The 17,994-nt window shown below is 45.0% G+C and overlaps 1 protein-coding gene across 1 annotated transcript in view; it reads right to left on the bottom strand.

Moving 5' to 3' along the window:
• Positions 1–17,994, bottom strand: part of cemip (cell migration inducing hyaluronidase 1) — a 121,679-nt gene that overhangs the window by 77,721 nt on the left and 25,964 nt on the right. Inside the window, exons 9-10 of the mRNA XM_088991758.1 lie at positions 10,006–10,153; positions 7,943–8,134 (exon numbers count right to left, since the gene is read on the bottom strand). Of these exons, the coding sequence (XP_088847884.1) occupies positions 7,943–8,134; positions 10,006–10,153 (340 nt within the window). The remainder of the gene's footprint in view (positions 1–7,942; positions 8,135–10,005; positions 10,154–17,994) is intronic.

Raw genomic sequence — 17,994 nt, 5'->3', positions numbered from 1 at the left:
GCCCTCCAGTGACTGTCCCGTCGCCCCGTCCTCCCAAACTACGGGTCCCGTTAAGGACGCCGTAATCCACGGCCCCACCAGGACCATGCCCTTTCGGGGGCCGACGGTTGTTTAATAGATTTCTGCGTTGGGTTGTCGGGTGGTCGAGCAGGGGGTGAGTCGGAGCGTACTCGATCTCGACGGTCGGTTACTGGCCGAGGTTAAACAACGCCGCTTCAACTCGTACTTTCAGGCAACCACGTAGAATACCGACGGTTCTTCGTGATGCCTTCCCACTCGGTTCCCATTGTGCTCGGTTTACCCTGGCTGGGGACCCACAATCCGGCCATCTCATGGGACGGACCCACCATTCGGGGATGGAGCCCCCTCTGCTACACACACTGCCTCAGGTCGACCTACGACAGGCGTTCAGCAAGGACAGCGCCCTGTCCTTGCCATCGCGCCATCCCTACGATGGCGCCATTGACCTCCAGCCCAATGCTCTGTTCCCCAGTTCTCCACTTACAAGGTCTCCCAACCTGAACAACAGGCTCTAAGGGACTACATTGACTCCTCACTCGCGGCCGGGCTCATTCGGCCATCGCGGTCACCCTTGGGAGCGGGGTTCTTTTTTATTGCCAAAAAGGACAAATTGCTGCGTCTGTGCGTGGACTATCATGGACTCAACGAAATAACAATGAAGAACAAATACCTGCTTCCATTGATTGATTCCGCCTTCGGGTCCCTCCAGGCCGCGACCGTATTCACGAGACTGGACCTCTGGAGCGCGTACCATCACATTCGGGTTAAGGAGGGGGACGAGTGGAAGACCGCATTTAAGACGCCACTGGGGCACTTCGAGTACTTGGTGATGCCATTTGGCCTAACCAATGCACCCGCAGTGTTCCAGAATCTTATTAATGACGTCTTGAGGGATTTTCTGAACATTTTCTGTTTTGTATATCTGGATGACATTTTATTTTTTTCAGAATCCCTTGAGGCACATCGCCAGCACGTCCGGCTGGTTCTGCAGCAGCTGCAGCAGAACCGACTATACATCAAGGCCGAGAAATGTGAATTCCACACTCCCTCCTTATCCTTCCTGGGCTTCATCGTGGAGCGGGGGCAGATCCGGGCTGACCCCGCCAAGACCGAAGCGGTGGTAGAATGGAACACGCCCACCTGTCGCAAACAGCTACAGCGTTTCCTGGGCTTCGCCAATTTCTACCGCTGCTTCATCCGTGACAACAGCCGGAAAGCCCTCCCTCTCACCCAACTCACCTCCACTAAGACCCCGTTTAGGTGGACGGAAGAGGCGGACGCCGCGTTCCGTCTGGTTAAACGGGCGTTCACTCACCTCCCAGTTCTCCATCACCCTGATCCCAACGCCACATTCATTGTGGAGGTTGACGCCTCGGATTCGGGAGTTGGGGCGGTAATCTCCCAGCGCTCCTCAGTCGACCAGGAGCTCCACCCCTGGGCCTTCTTCTCTCGCCGCGCCAGGCACGGTGGGCGCTCTTCTTAACCCGCTTCTCCTTCAACCTCACTTACTGTCCAGGGACCAAAAACACCAAGCCCGACGCCCTCTCGCGGATACACGAGCCAGCAGGAAGACCTCATGGAACCCATCCTGCCTAGCCGCCAGATCGTGGGGGCGCTCCAGTGGGAAGTAGAACGGAGGGTCCTCGAGGCATTAAAAGGTACCCCGGCTCCCGATAACTGTCCCACAGGCAAACTGTTCGTTCCCCAGTCGCTGCGCTCGGAGGTGCTGCAGTGGGGGCACACCTCCAAGGTGGCTTATCACCCAGGGATGAGCAGCACCGAGCACCTCATCTCCCAGCGATCCTAGTGGCCGCGGCTCCGCGACGACGTAGCGGACTTCGTTAAAGCCTGCCCGTCGTGCGCCTGTGGCAAGGCTCCCCATCATCCCCGGCAGGACTGCTCCGCCCCCTACCTGTACCACCGCAGCCTTGGTCCCACATGTCATTGGACTTCATCACCGGTCTCCCCCCATCCCGTGGTAAGACGGGCATCCTCACGATAGTGGACCTGTTTTCCAAGTCGGTCGTGCCGTTGACCAAGTTGCCGTCCGCTATCGAGACGGCAACACTTTTGGTCAACCACGTCGTCCGTCTCCACGGGATCCCTATGGATATCGTGTCGGACCGAGGGCCCCAGTTCGTGTCCCGGGTATGGAAGCGTTTCTGCCGGTCCATGGGGGCGGTGGCCAGCCTGCCTTCCGGTTACCACCCACAGTCCAACGGCCAGACCGAGAGGAACAACCACGACCTGGAGGCGGCCCTGCGCTGCGTGTGTCTCCATCGTCCTTCGGCCTGGTCCATCCGAGGAGTCCAAGATGGTGCCCGAGTAGGCATCCGTCAGCAAGTGCTCTCATGAGCCTTGCTTTTTGTTGTTGTTTTTGTATTGTTTTGTGTTTTCTTTTGTCACTTTGTGTGGTTTTGCGTCGTGTGGAATGGATACGGATTCTTTTTCAGCATTTTTGACCACAACATTCATCAAGGAGGAGACTGTGCTGAGCGGTTGCACCTTTTCGGCAGCATGAATATGCCAGTACTGTTTTTGAATGGGAGGAATGTCGGTGCCATTCGACTGTCATCGCTGGACACCACAGGGGCCATTGTGCTTTTTTGCGCCTGTAATGGGCAGCATCTTCACAGCCCCGCTTTGTTCAGTGGAAGGTCGGTGCTGTTGGGCAGTCTGCGGCTGGATGGATACATGGCTTGACGAGCCCGCGATAAGAAGGAGCGCCGATGCGTATGTGGAACTGTCGCGGTATGGAATTGAAGCGGATTTATGTGGGACAGGAGATGTGAGACAATCTCTTCGTCTCTTCGTCTATGGATGCTACAGCTGCATGTTTACTTTCAACATTTAGCTTGTAGTCGACGTGCACATTCCACCATGATGTCCCTGATCCACTGGTGAAGAGACGCTTTGATCCTCTCCTCCTTCATGTGGAACTGCTTTGTGTAACAAAGAGGGTACAGAAAGTGGTTCAGAATGAATGACTCTCTGTCTTTGTGTTGTCATGTTATTTGTTATTTATTTATTTTTTTTGTTCTTTTGACTTCAAGACGGCGCCGCGAGAGTGGCTGCCTTTCCAGCAGCTCCTGTATTTTGTTTTTCTACTTTCATTCCTTTGCTACTGTGAAATGTAAATTTCTCCACTGCGAGACTAATAAAGGCAAATCTCCTGGTCTCCTCAGCCACAGGTCGGTCGCCGTTCATGTCGGCCTATGGCTATCAGCCGCCGCTCTTTCCCACACAGGAGGGGGAGGTGGAGGTCCCGTCGATTCAACACCATCGTCGGCGGGCCCATCGTGTATGGAGGGAGACCAGGGCAGCCCTATCGCGCAGGGCGGCCCGGAACCAGAGGGTTGAGGATCGCCGTCGCCGTCCGCGCCGGCTTACCAGGTGGGCCAGAATTGCGATTCGCGGGCCCCTTCACCGTGGAGGCCATCATCAACCCGGTCGCGGTCCGACTCCGGCTGCCCGCCTCCATGAAGATCCACCCGGTTTTCCATGTCTCACTCATCAAACCGGTGGAATCCAGCCCCTTGGCCCCTCCTCCTGCCCCCCCCGCAGATGGTGGACGGAGGACTACACAGTGCGGGAGATCCTGGATTCGCGGTGCAGGGGCAAGGGCATCCAGTACCTGGTCGACTGGGAGGGCTACGGACCGGAGGATCGTCAATGGGTCCCCCGAGCCTGGATCCTGGACCCGTCGCTCCTGAGGGCATTCCATGAGGCTTACCCGTCCAAACCGGGTGGGCCGCCAGGAGGCGTCCGTTGAGGGGGGGTACTGTCATGAGCGAGTTGACAGCTGGGCGGGGCCTCCGCTCCCGACGTCCGCCAGCTGCTGTCAATTCCCTCATCACTGACTGTTGGACATTTACACCCGACACTGGCACTTACCCAGCGTCGGAAGATAGTACGCCTCGCGCCTGGCCCGTACCTTGAACATTTATTCAGTACGTGGGTTGCTTCGCCCGAGAATTCACTTTGCTGCTGTGAAATGTAAATTTCTCCACTGTGAGACTAATAAAGGCACAACCAATCCAATCCAATCCAATTATCTAGCCACGATCACGTCTGTTTATATGCTGTTTTTCACCATCGTGTGCCTTTTTATTTTGTTAGTTAGTGTGGTTGGGTGGATTGCTGCCGCCCACCCACTAGCCTTGCTGTTTTTGTCACTTTTGCTTGTTCTACAAACTTTTTACCGGGTCCGTGTCATCTTGGACGCGTGCTTTCTGTTAATAAATCTACTGCCTGCACCAACGCTTCTGTCACCTGCTTAGTGATCCACCACCAATCCCTAACGTTCCCAGCTGCCACTGTCGCCGTCGGAACGTGACAATATGTCGTCGTACTACAGTGGGTGTGAATTTATTTTACGACTGGTACAGCATCTGTGTGTTATACTTCATATACTCGTTCAGTATTTGACTTAATCATACATTCCATACAAAATATAGTAATGAAGCAACTTACGACCAAATTCATTTTACGAACGACCACTCGGAATGCATCTCATTCGTAAGGTGGGGAGCGTCTTTATAAGACAGCTGTCCTTGTTAATCGCTTTGTTACAGCTTCCGCCTATATTTTTTGTACCTCTTTTACACTTTGTTCTATAATGTACTTCATTTGTTCATAAAAATTACATGACTTAACAGTTTTAAATTGCTATAAAATTGCTATAAAATTTAAAATCACAAATCAAATTAAAATCAAAAACTGTATTTCATCTAGTACCAGCCCCCCCCCCCCCCCCCCCACACACACACACACACACAATTCCCGCTGGCCCCCAACCTTGAAAAACCAAAGTTGTTTAGGATATGGGTGTCAGGAAATACACGTGAGTATACATATAAACCCTTGGTAATTGTGACTCTGCTGTGCACTGTTTAAAAAGACACATGAATCAGCTTACAAAGCAGGCCCAAAATCCATTTGTGTAACCATACAAGTACACATAAATGTAATTGAGCATAAACAGAAAACAAAATAAGACATGATTTTTTTGGACAAACAAAAATGACCGCTGCTTGCGTCTTATGATAACTTGTATATATTTAATGTTTAAGTCATCATGAATAGACCCATTAAGAAACACATGCCTACAGGATACAGGTTGTGGCTTTCCCTTGGAACTGAGTCAGTTCAAACACTTTTCACTGACTCCAACACAGCTCTCGATTGTTCAGATCTGACCCCCATTGAACTAAAAACACACAAGCCCACAGACTCATTCCACATCTGTAGCTATACCTTGGTAAATTGTGCAGAATATGCTATTGCATCGACATGTTGAAAACATGATTTACAAGGTCGTATAAGACGCTGCAAAATGAAGGACGGTTGCTTTTTTTGACCATCTACTGTAGGTCAGGGGTCTAGCAACTCCCCGTGACCCAGTTCAAAATAAGCTATATCAATGGCAACAAGTGACACATTTTATTGAAAAGAACATTTTTGGCTTCATGTTTAAAGAATACAAATGTATCAAACTGAAAACCATGACCTATTGAATATTGAATCTTGGATTTATGTGATAGATTGAATTTGCACGCTTGTCAATAATTTATTGAAAGGAAGTGGAGCCTGTTCCAGCTGTCCTTTGTATCTCAGGCAAGATATACCCTGCACTGGTTGCCAGCCAATCACAGTTTCATTAGGTCTTGTAACTGATATTCTTACATGAACCAAGGCGAATCGCTTTCATTTGGGGGTTTTGGTAATGTTGACCTTCACCTGGACATGAAGTAGGTCTTTAAAATAACATCACTGGATACGACCCCAAGAAAACAAGCCAGTTAATAGGTTGTGGTAATGGCTATGAAACACATATTTTGAGGATTATGTGTGTAAGGGGGGCCCAGGAGGGAGAGAGTCACACTTATGTACATTGCAAGCAGAAATATAGAAATACATGATTGTGGGATCTCACCAATACAAAGAGCATGCAATTATCATTCAGAAATGCTGAAAAAACACTGGAACTATCTCTCTAAAATCAAACTCTCATGTCACTGTGCCACTGCGTGAAATCCTGTTTTCGGCCCTGTATTGAACATGTCACGGTTTGCGAGGTGGTGATGGTGGTTGTGGATCCCAAAAAAAGCAGGCAGGAGGGAGCAGAAGATGATATTTGACAAATTGTATTAAGATAAAGTCAGCAGGAACAAAATCTAAAACCTCAAAGTCATCCGAACAGAAAAGTACAAAGTATCAAAGAAAACCATGAGTAAAGGTCTGCCAAGATGAAACAAACCTGACAGGGTGAAGCAAACACATACAATGACCCGACACGGAATGGTCGTGCCGGGAGTCCTTTTAACTGCCACTGATTTGAAAGATCAACACCTGCGCAGGTGTCGGCGGGGCCACCCGTTGGTCGCCAACCAGATCGTGACAGAACAGGGCTTAAACAGCAATGAATAAATGAATTGACTTGAATTTTAATTTGTATCTGTCTATCCATCCATCCATTTATGTAGTACTTGCACACAAAAACTTGAAGCTTGATCAGACCAAACTAGTCATGAAATACAATAAAGAATTCATGAAGCAGCGATGAGAATGACAAATGAGAAAAAAGTCTGAAAAAAAGGCATATATCGCATATATCCGTCCATCCACTTTCCGTACCGCTTATTCCTCATTAGGGTCGCGGAGGGTGCTGGAACCTATCTCTGCTGTCTTCGGGCACGAGGCGGGGGACACCCTGAATTTGTCGCCAGCCAATCGCAGGGCACACAAAGACGTAAAACAGTCACTCTCACACTCACACCTAGGTACAAGTTGGAGTGGTCAAACTGCCTGCCATGCATGTTTTTGGAGTGTGGGAGTAAGCCGGAGAGAAAACCCACGCGGGCCCATGAAACTCCACACAGGGAGGCCAGAGTGATTTCAAAAAAATGTCAGAATGTATTTTTTTTAAATAACTTTGTGATAATACTCACCATTAATATGAATGGTTTTCTGTTACTCATGATTGGTTAAAATCCACCCAAATGATTGGAATGAAAGTCAACTTGCCGGCTAGCCTGCACACTGCTCATAAGCTTGCACGCTTGCTTTCTGCTTCCTCTCACAGTATATTAATGCTAACGTTAGCATGGGACTTGTCATAGTGCCACTGACATTCGACTGTTTCATTGATGATATTGTTTTGTTGAAAATTAGAATCTATCACATTAGAACCTGTTCTCTCCACAAAGGTGAATCCTTCGGTCTATTCAAGTGGATTTTTTTTTACTTGTCCGCTTATTCAAAAGGGGTCGTTTACTTGTTTCGACATCAACGGCACCTAACTCAAGATCATCCAATCAAAATGTCACTTTCCGCCAACCGGCGTCAGTATCATCCCATCAAAATTGCGCTTTCCGCCAACATAAGCCGAAACAGGAAATGAACAGTGAAATAGCGAGAATACATATTTAGTTTTAGCTGGTCATTTTGGTCAGAAAAAGTCGGAAATCCACCCATCAGTGGAAAATTCTCATCCCTGATGAAGAAAGAATCAGCTTTTTTCAGTTGCAAAGTATTTTAAATTTTAAGATTGTGCTGGGGCGCGGTAGCCGAGTGGTTAGCACACCGGCTTCACAGTGCAGAGGTCGCCGGTTCGCGTTCCCTGTGTGGAGTTTGCATGTTCTCCCCGGACCCGCGTGGGTTTTCTCCGGGTCCTCCGGTTTCCTCCCACACGCCAAAAAACATGCATGGCAGGCAGATTGTCCACTCCATATTGTCCCTAGGTGTGAGTGTGAGAGTGACTGTTGTATGTCTTTGTGTGCCCTGCGATTGGCTGGCAACCAATTCAGAGTGTACCCCGCCTCGTACCCGAAGACAGCTGAGATAGGCTCCAGCATTCCCCGCGACCCTAATGAGATGAGAGATGAGATGAGAAGATTGTGCTGTGACACACATTCCTCACCTTGCACTTTGACCTGGTTAGGTGTACAGGTCGAACAAGGTATTAAGTCAAACGCTTCAGTCTGATGCATGGAGTAGTCGGTGCTGGCGACCACCACCTGGTCACCAGATTGCCAACCCACAGGCTGATCAGCAAGCTCCAGAATTGTGCTGTTGCACAACTTGTCGATGGAAATTGAGGCCTGAGGACGGACTGCAGGATTGGAGATTAAGAGTTAGAACTCCAGCAATTGACAATGACTGTTGACAGCGAATAATGCAATATCCAAAAGGAAGTGTATCAAAATCAGAATTATCTTTATTGGCCAAGTGTGTAGAACACACAAAGCAATTTATCTCCGATTGAAGACGCTGCTCTAGTATCACCATAAAAAAGCATGAGAAATAAGTATGGAAGGTGTTAATGAAGCAGGAATAAAAAGTAAGAACAAAATGATTATTTAATCCTTGGGATTGAACATAATGGAGCTGTGCCTTAAAGGACAACCGACACTTCCGGACAAGTAGTGTCCATAATTTGTAAAATCGCTTCAAAGTGACTCCTACTGAGCGTATTTTACAAAGATTCCACCGCATATAGCTATATTTTATGTTTTAAGACTCACGCTGAATATTCAGGAAGTCTTGTCTACATTTCTGTCCAGATGCCTCAAAATGACACGGAATAAATTATTTAATCGATTGTAAACATTTATGCTTTCCTCTTCAGAAGTATTTGAATCATATTCATAACTGGATGAGTAACAAGAAAGCATCTTCTCCGAATCTGAAGCCATTGTTTTGATTTTCGAGCAAGGCAAGACGTCTTGGCGTGACATTCCCAAGATGGCGGCGTGTGAACACGCAGCGGCTCCCCTCTCCCGGCAAATTGGCGTTTTCATGTTTATTATGTTTGTTAAAGTCATTATAAGTGCCTTGCATGCTAGGTCTGAGAGGACAGTAAGTAATTTCATCTGTGCTGTATGTCATGCATATTAGCATATTTGACAATAAAGCTGACTTTGACTTTTGAACAAGGGGACAGGACCTTCTGAAACTGGTCACTTCCGGGTTCAATTTGAAGTAGTTTTTGGACACTTTAAGTCATTTTTATTGGTGTTTTGCATTTGACTAAAAATATCATTCTGCCTGTTTTGGGTATTTTAGATGCTGTATAACGTTTTTCTGATGTCGGTTAGGAAACAAAAAAGTGGTGTCGGTTGTCCTTTAATAGAAGGTAAGTGGTACCTCTCAGAAACAACTGTGCAAAGTATAAATCAGAAGTAAAGTGATCAGTGGTAGAATGAAATACGTCTGATAACAGTTGTACAGTTGGTGCAGAAAATCAGTGAAAGTGATGAGTTGTTGTATTTGTAGTACGGCACGTGTGCAATTATACGGATGCCCTTGAGAGGCGGTAGAGTCATGAATGAGTCATACTATTGTTTATGTTGACCGCACTGCTTCCATCACTTGATGGTGTGAATGTAACTGAAATGGACACATACCTGTCAACTCATACGTTTTCCCCATATTTTATACGTGTGTTCATCATTTTGAATTGTGTACGCCTTGTAACAACTTTTATACGATAAAAAAATAAATGTCTGCAGTTATCGAGTGTTTGTTGATGAAGCATGATATGCGCATGCGCGTCACATTGTTATCCTTTAATTTTGTATTTTCGTTTCCGTATTTGAAGTCCGGCATTTGTGTTGCAGCTATTAGCCAAGGATGACTGGTATGGGGACACGTGGTGACAATGATGACGGGGGTGCGGGAGCTTATTGTCTTCTGGCACAAGGCGTGAAACACCCTGAATTGGTTGCCAGCCAATTGCCGGAGCTGGATTTGAACTCACGACCTCTGCAGTATGAAGTCAGGGTGCTAACCACTCGACTAATTTTAATTAGAGGTAAGATTTCACCCTGAGCGCGACTCGATGGGTCCTTGTGTGTTTTGTGTACTTGGCAATAAAGATGATTCCGATTCTGATTCTTGCCTCTCTCTCTCTCTGTCTCTCACATATACATTCCATTAAAAATAAAAATAAACATGTAAACATTCTGAGAATAATACTATTACCAAGTTTTCCACACAGAAAACGGACTCTGTAGTTGTGACAGAGGCCATGAGCTTGGTCTTTATTGCGGCAGACAAAGCCATAACTTTTGTTATTTTTGTGTATAACATCTCCTGTTTGGTTCAAGGGTATGCCATCATGTGTTTGAACCTGGAAAGAAAGAACACAATAAACAGAGAAGGGTATTACAATTCCAAAACAGGTCAATGTATCTGTTTGAGAATATTATATTATAATATATTGAGGGTATTTTAGATGCGACAAAACGTTTTTCTCATGTCAGTTAGGAAACAAAAAAATGGTGTCGGCTGTCCTTTAAGGATGTCAAACATTGCGTTGTCGGCAACAGCTGAACGATCAGATCTAAGGACATTGCACACTACACCAATAATGTTCTTTTTGTTTTTCGGGCTGGAACCATCATAGACATAAAATTAACATTGTGCCAGCAGTTCCTTTACAGTTGCAGTTACAGGATATTTTATTACCGTATTTTCTGCACTATAAGGCGCACCTCAAAGATTTTTTTTGTTTTAAAAGCTGACCATGCGGCTCATAATCCGGTGCGGTTTATTTAAGGAAATCATTTTAAAATATGTCATTCATTGAAGGTGCCCTTTGTAATGCGGTGCACCTTATGTATGGAAAAGGTTTTTAAATATGCCATTCGTTGAAAGGTGCACCTTATAGTCCAGAAAATACTGTACATCACAAGATACAATGTCTGCGATGTTCAAAAACAACATGGAATGTCAGCCCTGGCCACTCGCCGACAGGTGAGCGCATTAACCGAGCAGTGCAGAGGTGGAGGGTTCAATTCCAACTCTGGCCCTCCCGTATGAAGTTTGCATGTTCTCCCTGTGCCTGCGTGGGTTGTCTTTGGGTCGTCTCGTTTCCTCCAACAGTGTGATTTTTGCTGCAAATGGAAAGCAGCTCCACCGCTGGGGTGGTCCTTGTGTACTGACTACCCAAGTCGATCGATACAGCAAATACAGTTCTTCAAATGACTGGTGTATCAACCACAACAATGTTTCAAGTTTTGATATGGATAATGGTTTTATCAGCGCCAACAGTATCGATTCTCCTTGACACCCTGCAGTCGTAATGAGCGTCCTGACACAATCACAGTCCACTTCTTTCTTCGTTTTTAGTATGTGTTTTGGCATGTTGTACAATGCATACATTTAGTCGCCAGGGTATTTGACCACAAGCAAAGGAGTGAAAATACAGTAGACTTGTTGATTAAAGTTATACAACTTATTTAGTGTCTCAAAAACTAAAGTGGACTTCCGGGTCATGGAGTAAGAAGCACGTCTGCAGAGCTCCTCGATCAACTTGAGTAACGCCGTACTCTATGTTTTTAATGTATTTTTTAAAGAAATGACAAGCGACATCGCTGCAAAGATCCTGTAAGGGATTTTAAGGACGTTAAAGATAGATGCCCAAAGCAGAGTGCTGGAACTGGAAAAGCGACGGAGGAGCTGCTGAAGCTACAGGCTAAACTAAAGATAAGATAACCGACCAAGACGGACGATCAAGACGGGACAACATAAGAATTTATGGTGTCGAAGAGGGGTCTGAGACCAACTTTACAACGATGGTAGAGTTTGTTGATCACCTTTTGAGAGAAAAGCTTGAACTTTCTCCTCACACCGATCTCAAGATTGAACGAGTACATCGGGCACTTGGCCGGAACCCCCCGCCCTGACTCCCCGCCAAGGTCAATAATCATAAAATTTGCCAGCAACAAAACTAAGGAGGAGATCCTGCGTAAAATTTGGCATAAAAAGTCTCTTTTGTTTAAAGAGAAGAGAGTTTTTGCCGACCACGACTATGCACCAGAGACCCTGAAGAAACGATGAGAATACGCCGAGGCAAGGAAGGTGCTGCGAGAGAAAGGAATACGATTCCAGACTCCTTTCCCAGCAAAGATGAGGGTATTCCACACGGAGGAAACGTGCCTCTACAACTCAGCACCATGAGGCCACAACCGATATGCGAAAGAGGGGTTTTCCAGTGTCTGTCTGCACACCTCCAACGAGCTGGCTGGACAGAATTAAGAGTCGACTGTGGCATCGACCTACAAGAGAAGAGTGGACAAAGGAAAAAAGTTGAAACCGGACAAAAGGACAAGTTCCTCCAACGCTGGACAACAAATGGGCTAGTTGAATTCGAAGGTAGTGGTTATCTTCCTTTTTCTGGTTGTGAGTGTATGACGGTGTTTGGGCATGGGTCAATGCATGTGGGGGTGGGTGTATATGCAAACAGGTATATGTGTAACGGAGTTGTGCGCTTAGATTATTAAATTATGAAGGAAGTGACGCAACGGCGCACAGTGTGCCACTATGTCCCGCCCATAGTTTCCAGAACAATCTCGAGGAGATTCAGGTTAATCACAAGACAAAACCCATGCGACTTCACCCATCCCTTCTGCCATACTGTGTTGCAGAAATAAAAGAAATAAAAAGACACATCCACGCGTCTCGTCTTCATTAATACGACAGCATCGTGGAGATGAAGACAGTCACTGTTGTGACACCCGTCACATTGGTGCCGTGACGCGGATCACAAGTGACTCTCCACTTCGGACCGGGACCGCGATGCTGCACAATGAAGACGCTATGCAGTCCCATCACTCGGTGGACGGTGTATCGACCCCCGTTTTGAAAATACATGTCGTGTGTTAATTGTCTGACCTGCTGTTTTGCAATTAGTGTACTTTTTTTTTCATGTACGTGTTTTTGTGTGTTAAGTCTAAGAATGATCTCCTTACAAGTAACAAGTAGCACACCTTTGAATGACTGTGTTGGTAGAGGTATAGGCTTCCCAACCGTGTAACAGTTGTGTAGTGTAATCCAGAGTGGTGTAGGTTGTACAGATGGGAATGGGCAGGTTCAAGCTGAGGCCACTTATGTTAGTGGGGACAGAGTTCCTTCCCAGACCCAGTGCAGTGCATCTACGACGAGCGCACAGACAACTGATACACCAGCAACAGATCCCTTTCTCCAGTCTGTCACAGTTATGTAGTGCTATGCAGGGTGATGTAGTTTGTACAGAGGGGAATGGGCAGGTGCGAGCTGAGGCCACTTATGTTAGTGGGGACAGAGTTCCTTCCCAGACCCAGTGCAGTGCATCTCCGACGAGCGCACAGACCCTGACACACCGGCGACAGTCACCTGACTGACGTAGTTGGTCAGATGAGTAACATAATTAGACAGCACTGTTGTACATACCTTGTCTATTTTGCCTGTTGGTCTTTCTGTTGTCTTCCGTGTGTATGTTGCCTCACTTCTGCATAATTTAAGGGGGGTGTATGTAACGGAGTTGTGCGCTTAGATTATTAAATTATGAAGGAAGTGACGCAACGGCGCACAGTGTGGCACTATGTCCCGCCCATAGTTTCCAGAACAATCTCGAGGAGAGTCAGGTTAATCACAAGATGAAACCCATGCGACTTCACCCATCCCTTCTGCCATACTGTGTTGCAGAAATAAAAGAAATAAAAAGACACATCCACGCGTCTCATCTTCATTAATACGGCAGCATCGTGGAGATGAAGACAGTCACTGTTGTGACACCCGTCACATATGGATGTATATGTGTCAGTAAGAACATGCGTGTAGTCGAATACGAACGCACATGAGTGTAGAAAGTGAGTGTATTTACCAGTATTACATGAGTAGGTGGAAATGTACGTCGGAGAAGATAATGGATAGGTGTGCGGGTGTAGATATAGCTATGTATGTGTATACATCTATGTAAGGGTGCACGTATGGGTATGTATGTATGCATTTAGGTATGTATGGGTGTATATGTGTGTATATTTATAGATGTATAGCTGTAGGTGTATATATATGTATATACACGTGAATGATGAAGATATAGATGTGTGTGTGTATATGCATGTATGTGTATATATATATATATATATATATATATATGTATGTGTATGTGTATGTGTGTGTATATATATATATAATGAAGGAAATAAATACATTTAGTTAGCCATTTTAAACATTGAAGGATGAACATTAAAATAGTGAGTTAATCAGTGTGAGTTAATAAGCAATGGTGCTTTGTTTACAGTGGATGGATGAGGAAGGAGATGTGGAATGTGTGTCGGAGTTCTGTTTTTGCAGGCACTAAGGGGTCGAGGGCTCAGCTGGTCCTTGTCACCCAAGGAAGTAGAAAAGTTACGACTTAGCCGACACTGCACGAAGGAGCTGAAAGGTTACGACCTGACCAAACGCTGATCTGGCAGGAGCAACTCGAGACGTCTCCAAGCTGATTCGTATCACCAAAAGGAGAGGAAAAGTTACGACCTGACCAAGGCTGAAGGAAGGAGGTGAAGGGATACAACATAAACCAACGCTATCTTGGCAAAGGCAACTGGAGCCGTCTCCACAACACCCCACCAAAAGGATGACGACGTCAGAGGAGAGGGATCCAATCAACTGCTGATTTCTTTGTTTGAGCCAAATTTGAATATGCATGTGGGACACCTTTAAATCTGGGCTGCTCAGTCTCAGTCTTTGTCTTTTGTCTCTCTTACTGATTTGGGGCACACAAATATTTTCTGTGTCAGGGAGCTGAGACCCAGAATTCTGCATTAGATCAATTTGTTAGGAATAAATCATCTGTGAGTAACTTGCCGGCTTCTTTGGTGATCTCTCTCACAACGAACATGCCAATTGTTAGGTTACAACATTGCGCAATAAGGTAAATATTTAATTCCGTTCATAATATTTACAATTTTAAGATAACCGTTAAATGCTAATATTAGCTTGTAATATTTTAACCTAACAATTTATGGTGACCCCGTCGCGTTGAGAAGATCACCTGTGTATCACAAGTGTACTTTGTCGATTGGGGTTTGCAAGTTACGGCTGATCAACGCAAGGTGCGTTGCTCGAGAAAAAGAATGTTTGAGTCGAGGCAGAGTCCTCTTGGTGCACACAGAAGCGCGGTTCAATAATAGTTAAATCCGTGGATGGCAAGGAAATTTCAGGACCATCACTCGGATTTATCGCTCCTCTAAGGGATCCCACAAACAAAAAGGTAAGCAGAATACCCGTTACAATAAAAATTCTGCCATTGAACACTGTAAATCAAAGAGGAGTGTTGGGTCCGATTGATCGATCCTTAAAAGTTTAGGTTTTGTGTAATAAGTGTGCAAAATAGTTCAGTGAACTATTGTTCCGCAAGGGCGAGCGTAATGTATTGACGAATATTTACAAATAAAGCGAGTTTTGAGATCCTCTGGGAAAGGCTTCCCTAAATTATATCGGTCGTAAACGAAGGATCTTCTTTGTGGGATGTTACCAAAGACTCACAGTAAATCATTAATTCGAAAAAGTAATTTGGCCTAGGGTTTTGTGTGTGGGCACGCGTGCGGCGAATGTGTGTTTGGGTGTTTTTTGGTAAGTGCTCGTGTGGGTGTAAACGTATGCACTTGGGTGTGTGCGTGTGTGTGAAAGAATGACAATGGATGCATCCAGAGTGATTGATAAGATGAATGAAATGAGTGAGTGGAGAGAAATTGTGGAATGTTTTTTTTTGAAGAAGAAGAAGAATTGGAGACACAATTGGTGAGTGGAGTGAATATAGAGAAAATTATTACAGTAAAGTCTCGTTATATCGATATCGGATATATCGATAGTCACGGTTATATCGATACTATTTCTATGCACGCACAGAGAAAATTACATGCAAACAGGGTCGGATATATCGATAGTCGCGGTTATATCGATATTTTTTCGGACTCCCTTGAATATCGATATAACGAGACTTTACTGTAATTAAGAAAGAGAACGAAGGTGTTTGGAAATTGGAAAATGATCCATTATTTGTGGGATTGGAAGATGATTGGACGATAAAAGTTTCGGCACAGCAATTTCAGAGAAAAGAATTGGATTTGGGCAAAGAAAAACTGGAATTGGAAAGCGAGAGAAAAAGGTTGCAGGATGGCGACAACGGCAATATTGAAAAACTATTGGAGAAATTGAGGAAATGTTGTGTGCATAATTTAGCAACCGCAGCCACTGCATTATGCGCTATAATGAAAAAACAAAATAATAAAAAGAAGCAAGAGCCCAATGAAAAAAGAGTTTAGAATGACCAATCATGCTAATATGTATGCTGGGACTGATCGGTTAGCAGTTAGAAAAGATGACGCCAACAGGCGCAGATGAAAGACGGTAGATCTCCTGCATATCAAGAGATAATTGGGAAAAGACAACAGAATGACATCATGGCGCCTGTGGTCACACTGGGAGACACAAGGATGATGGCCGTTGTTGGTTGAAGTTTAACGGAGTCAGTGGAGCTGATGGAGGACAGGGTGATGTGGTGTAATGAGGGGGTTTAGTGATGATCCGGGCTGAGGGGTTTTGGACTGGTTGGAGTTGATGGAGAATTTTTATTTACTTATTATTATTTTGTATTTTTTTTTCTTGATTGACACCAAAAATAAGTGAGTTACAATAGTCGATCTGGGAGATGATGAGACTATGGATAAGGATAACAGCGGTGTGAGAGGTGAGAGAGGGACGGAGACGATTGATATTACGGAGGTGGAAATATACGGACCGAGTTATATTATTTATATGGCGGTGGAAAGATAGTGAGCTATCGAGAGTGACACCTCGGCTCTTGACCTGAAGAACGGGGGGGGGCACACGGTTGACCTGTCAATGGTGTGAGAGAAACGGTTTGCTTTGTGTAGGTTTGAGACGACAGGCAGGAAAAGGGAAATGGCAGACTGTGAGGATAGATATGACTTGATAGATAGGATAAGAAGTTTTGACAGATTGATGAGTGAACTGGAAAGGCGTGTCATACCCAACTTGAAAAAGCATAGGTGTGAGAATGACAGAAAACAAAATTAAGACACATCAACTGGTAAGTAATGACAAGGTGAGTAAAATAAATAAATTAATTAATAGACAAATGACTGAATGAACAGATAAATAAGCCAACAAATAAATGAATAAACAGAGGCTGAACTGGAGTGAATTTGTAGGCACAAAAGTAAAGTATTTTTTGTTAGATTGGATCAAGTGTTGTCACTAAAAGAATTGAACATCTTGAAGTCAGGATTCCAATATTTTGTCTGTGATCGGGGCAAATAATTTTGTGATCCGACTTCAGGCGAATACAAAATTGAATGAAAATGTGAAATGTGCGTTTGGGTTTGTCTGTGGGCGCTGATTTGTTGAGAGTGTGTGAAATAACAGTGAAATGAATATATCAGTGTCTGTGTAGTGTTCCGCGACCTCTTTGTGAAGCATTGTTCAAAGGATTAAGATTGGTAATTATAGTTGAAAGAGTTATGTCTGACAACATGAACAAATTTGGATGTGAAGTTCCCAAAGAACTATTGTGCTCTTATTAATAAGACGACAATTAAGGAGATATATATATATAATAATAACATGTTATCATTTGATTTTGCTGACCAGTTGAGAGAATCAGAATATATAGATAAAATAGTTACCCGCGAGGTTACAATGGAATTATATGTAATTGTGATGATGATTGCCAAATGATTGGATATGTTTTTTGTGACATTAATATTGTTAGTTTGTTTTTGAGGTACAGGAACGCAGAAGAAGCAATAAAGTGGAGTATGTGTGTCAGTGTCCTCTTCCGAGGGCCCCCATGCTGAGTGAGTGCCCGAAGACGGCTGGGATGGGCTCCAGCACCCCTCATGACTCTTGTGAGGACAAATGGGCATGGAAGATGAATGAATGAAACAGAAATTGTGTGAGACGACAGAGTGATAGAGTGAATTTATAAAATTATAGGATTATTGACGTTTCGATTGAGCTAAAATTTGTTTTGGATACGGCTTGATTAAGCCATTTGAAAGAAGCCAGAGTTATTTACGACGCCTGTTATCAGGGTTTTTATCACCACAGAATTTCAAAGAGAGGTTTAACACACAGAAACGATTTTGCCCCCCGCCCCCACCACATTTCACTGTGTGTTGA

The sequence above is a fragment of the Hippocampus bargibanti genome, linkage group LG03 (assembly GCF_051943395.1).
Source record: "Hippocampus bargibanti isolate YZ-2025 linkage group LG03, ASM5194339v1, whole genome shotgun sequence".
NCBI lineage: Eukaryota > Metazoa > Chordata > Actinopteri > Syngnathiformes > Syngnathidae > Hippocampus > Hippocampus bargibanti.
Note: the sequence above shows the minus strand (reverse complement) of the source record. Positions and strands in the feature narration are given on the sequence as shown.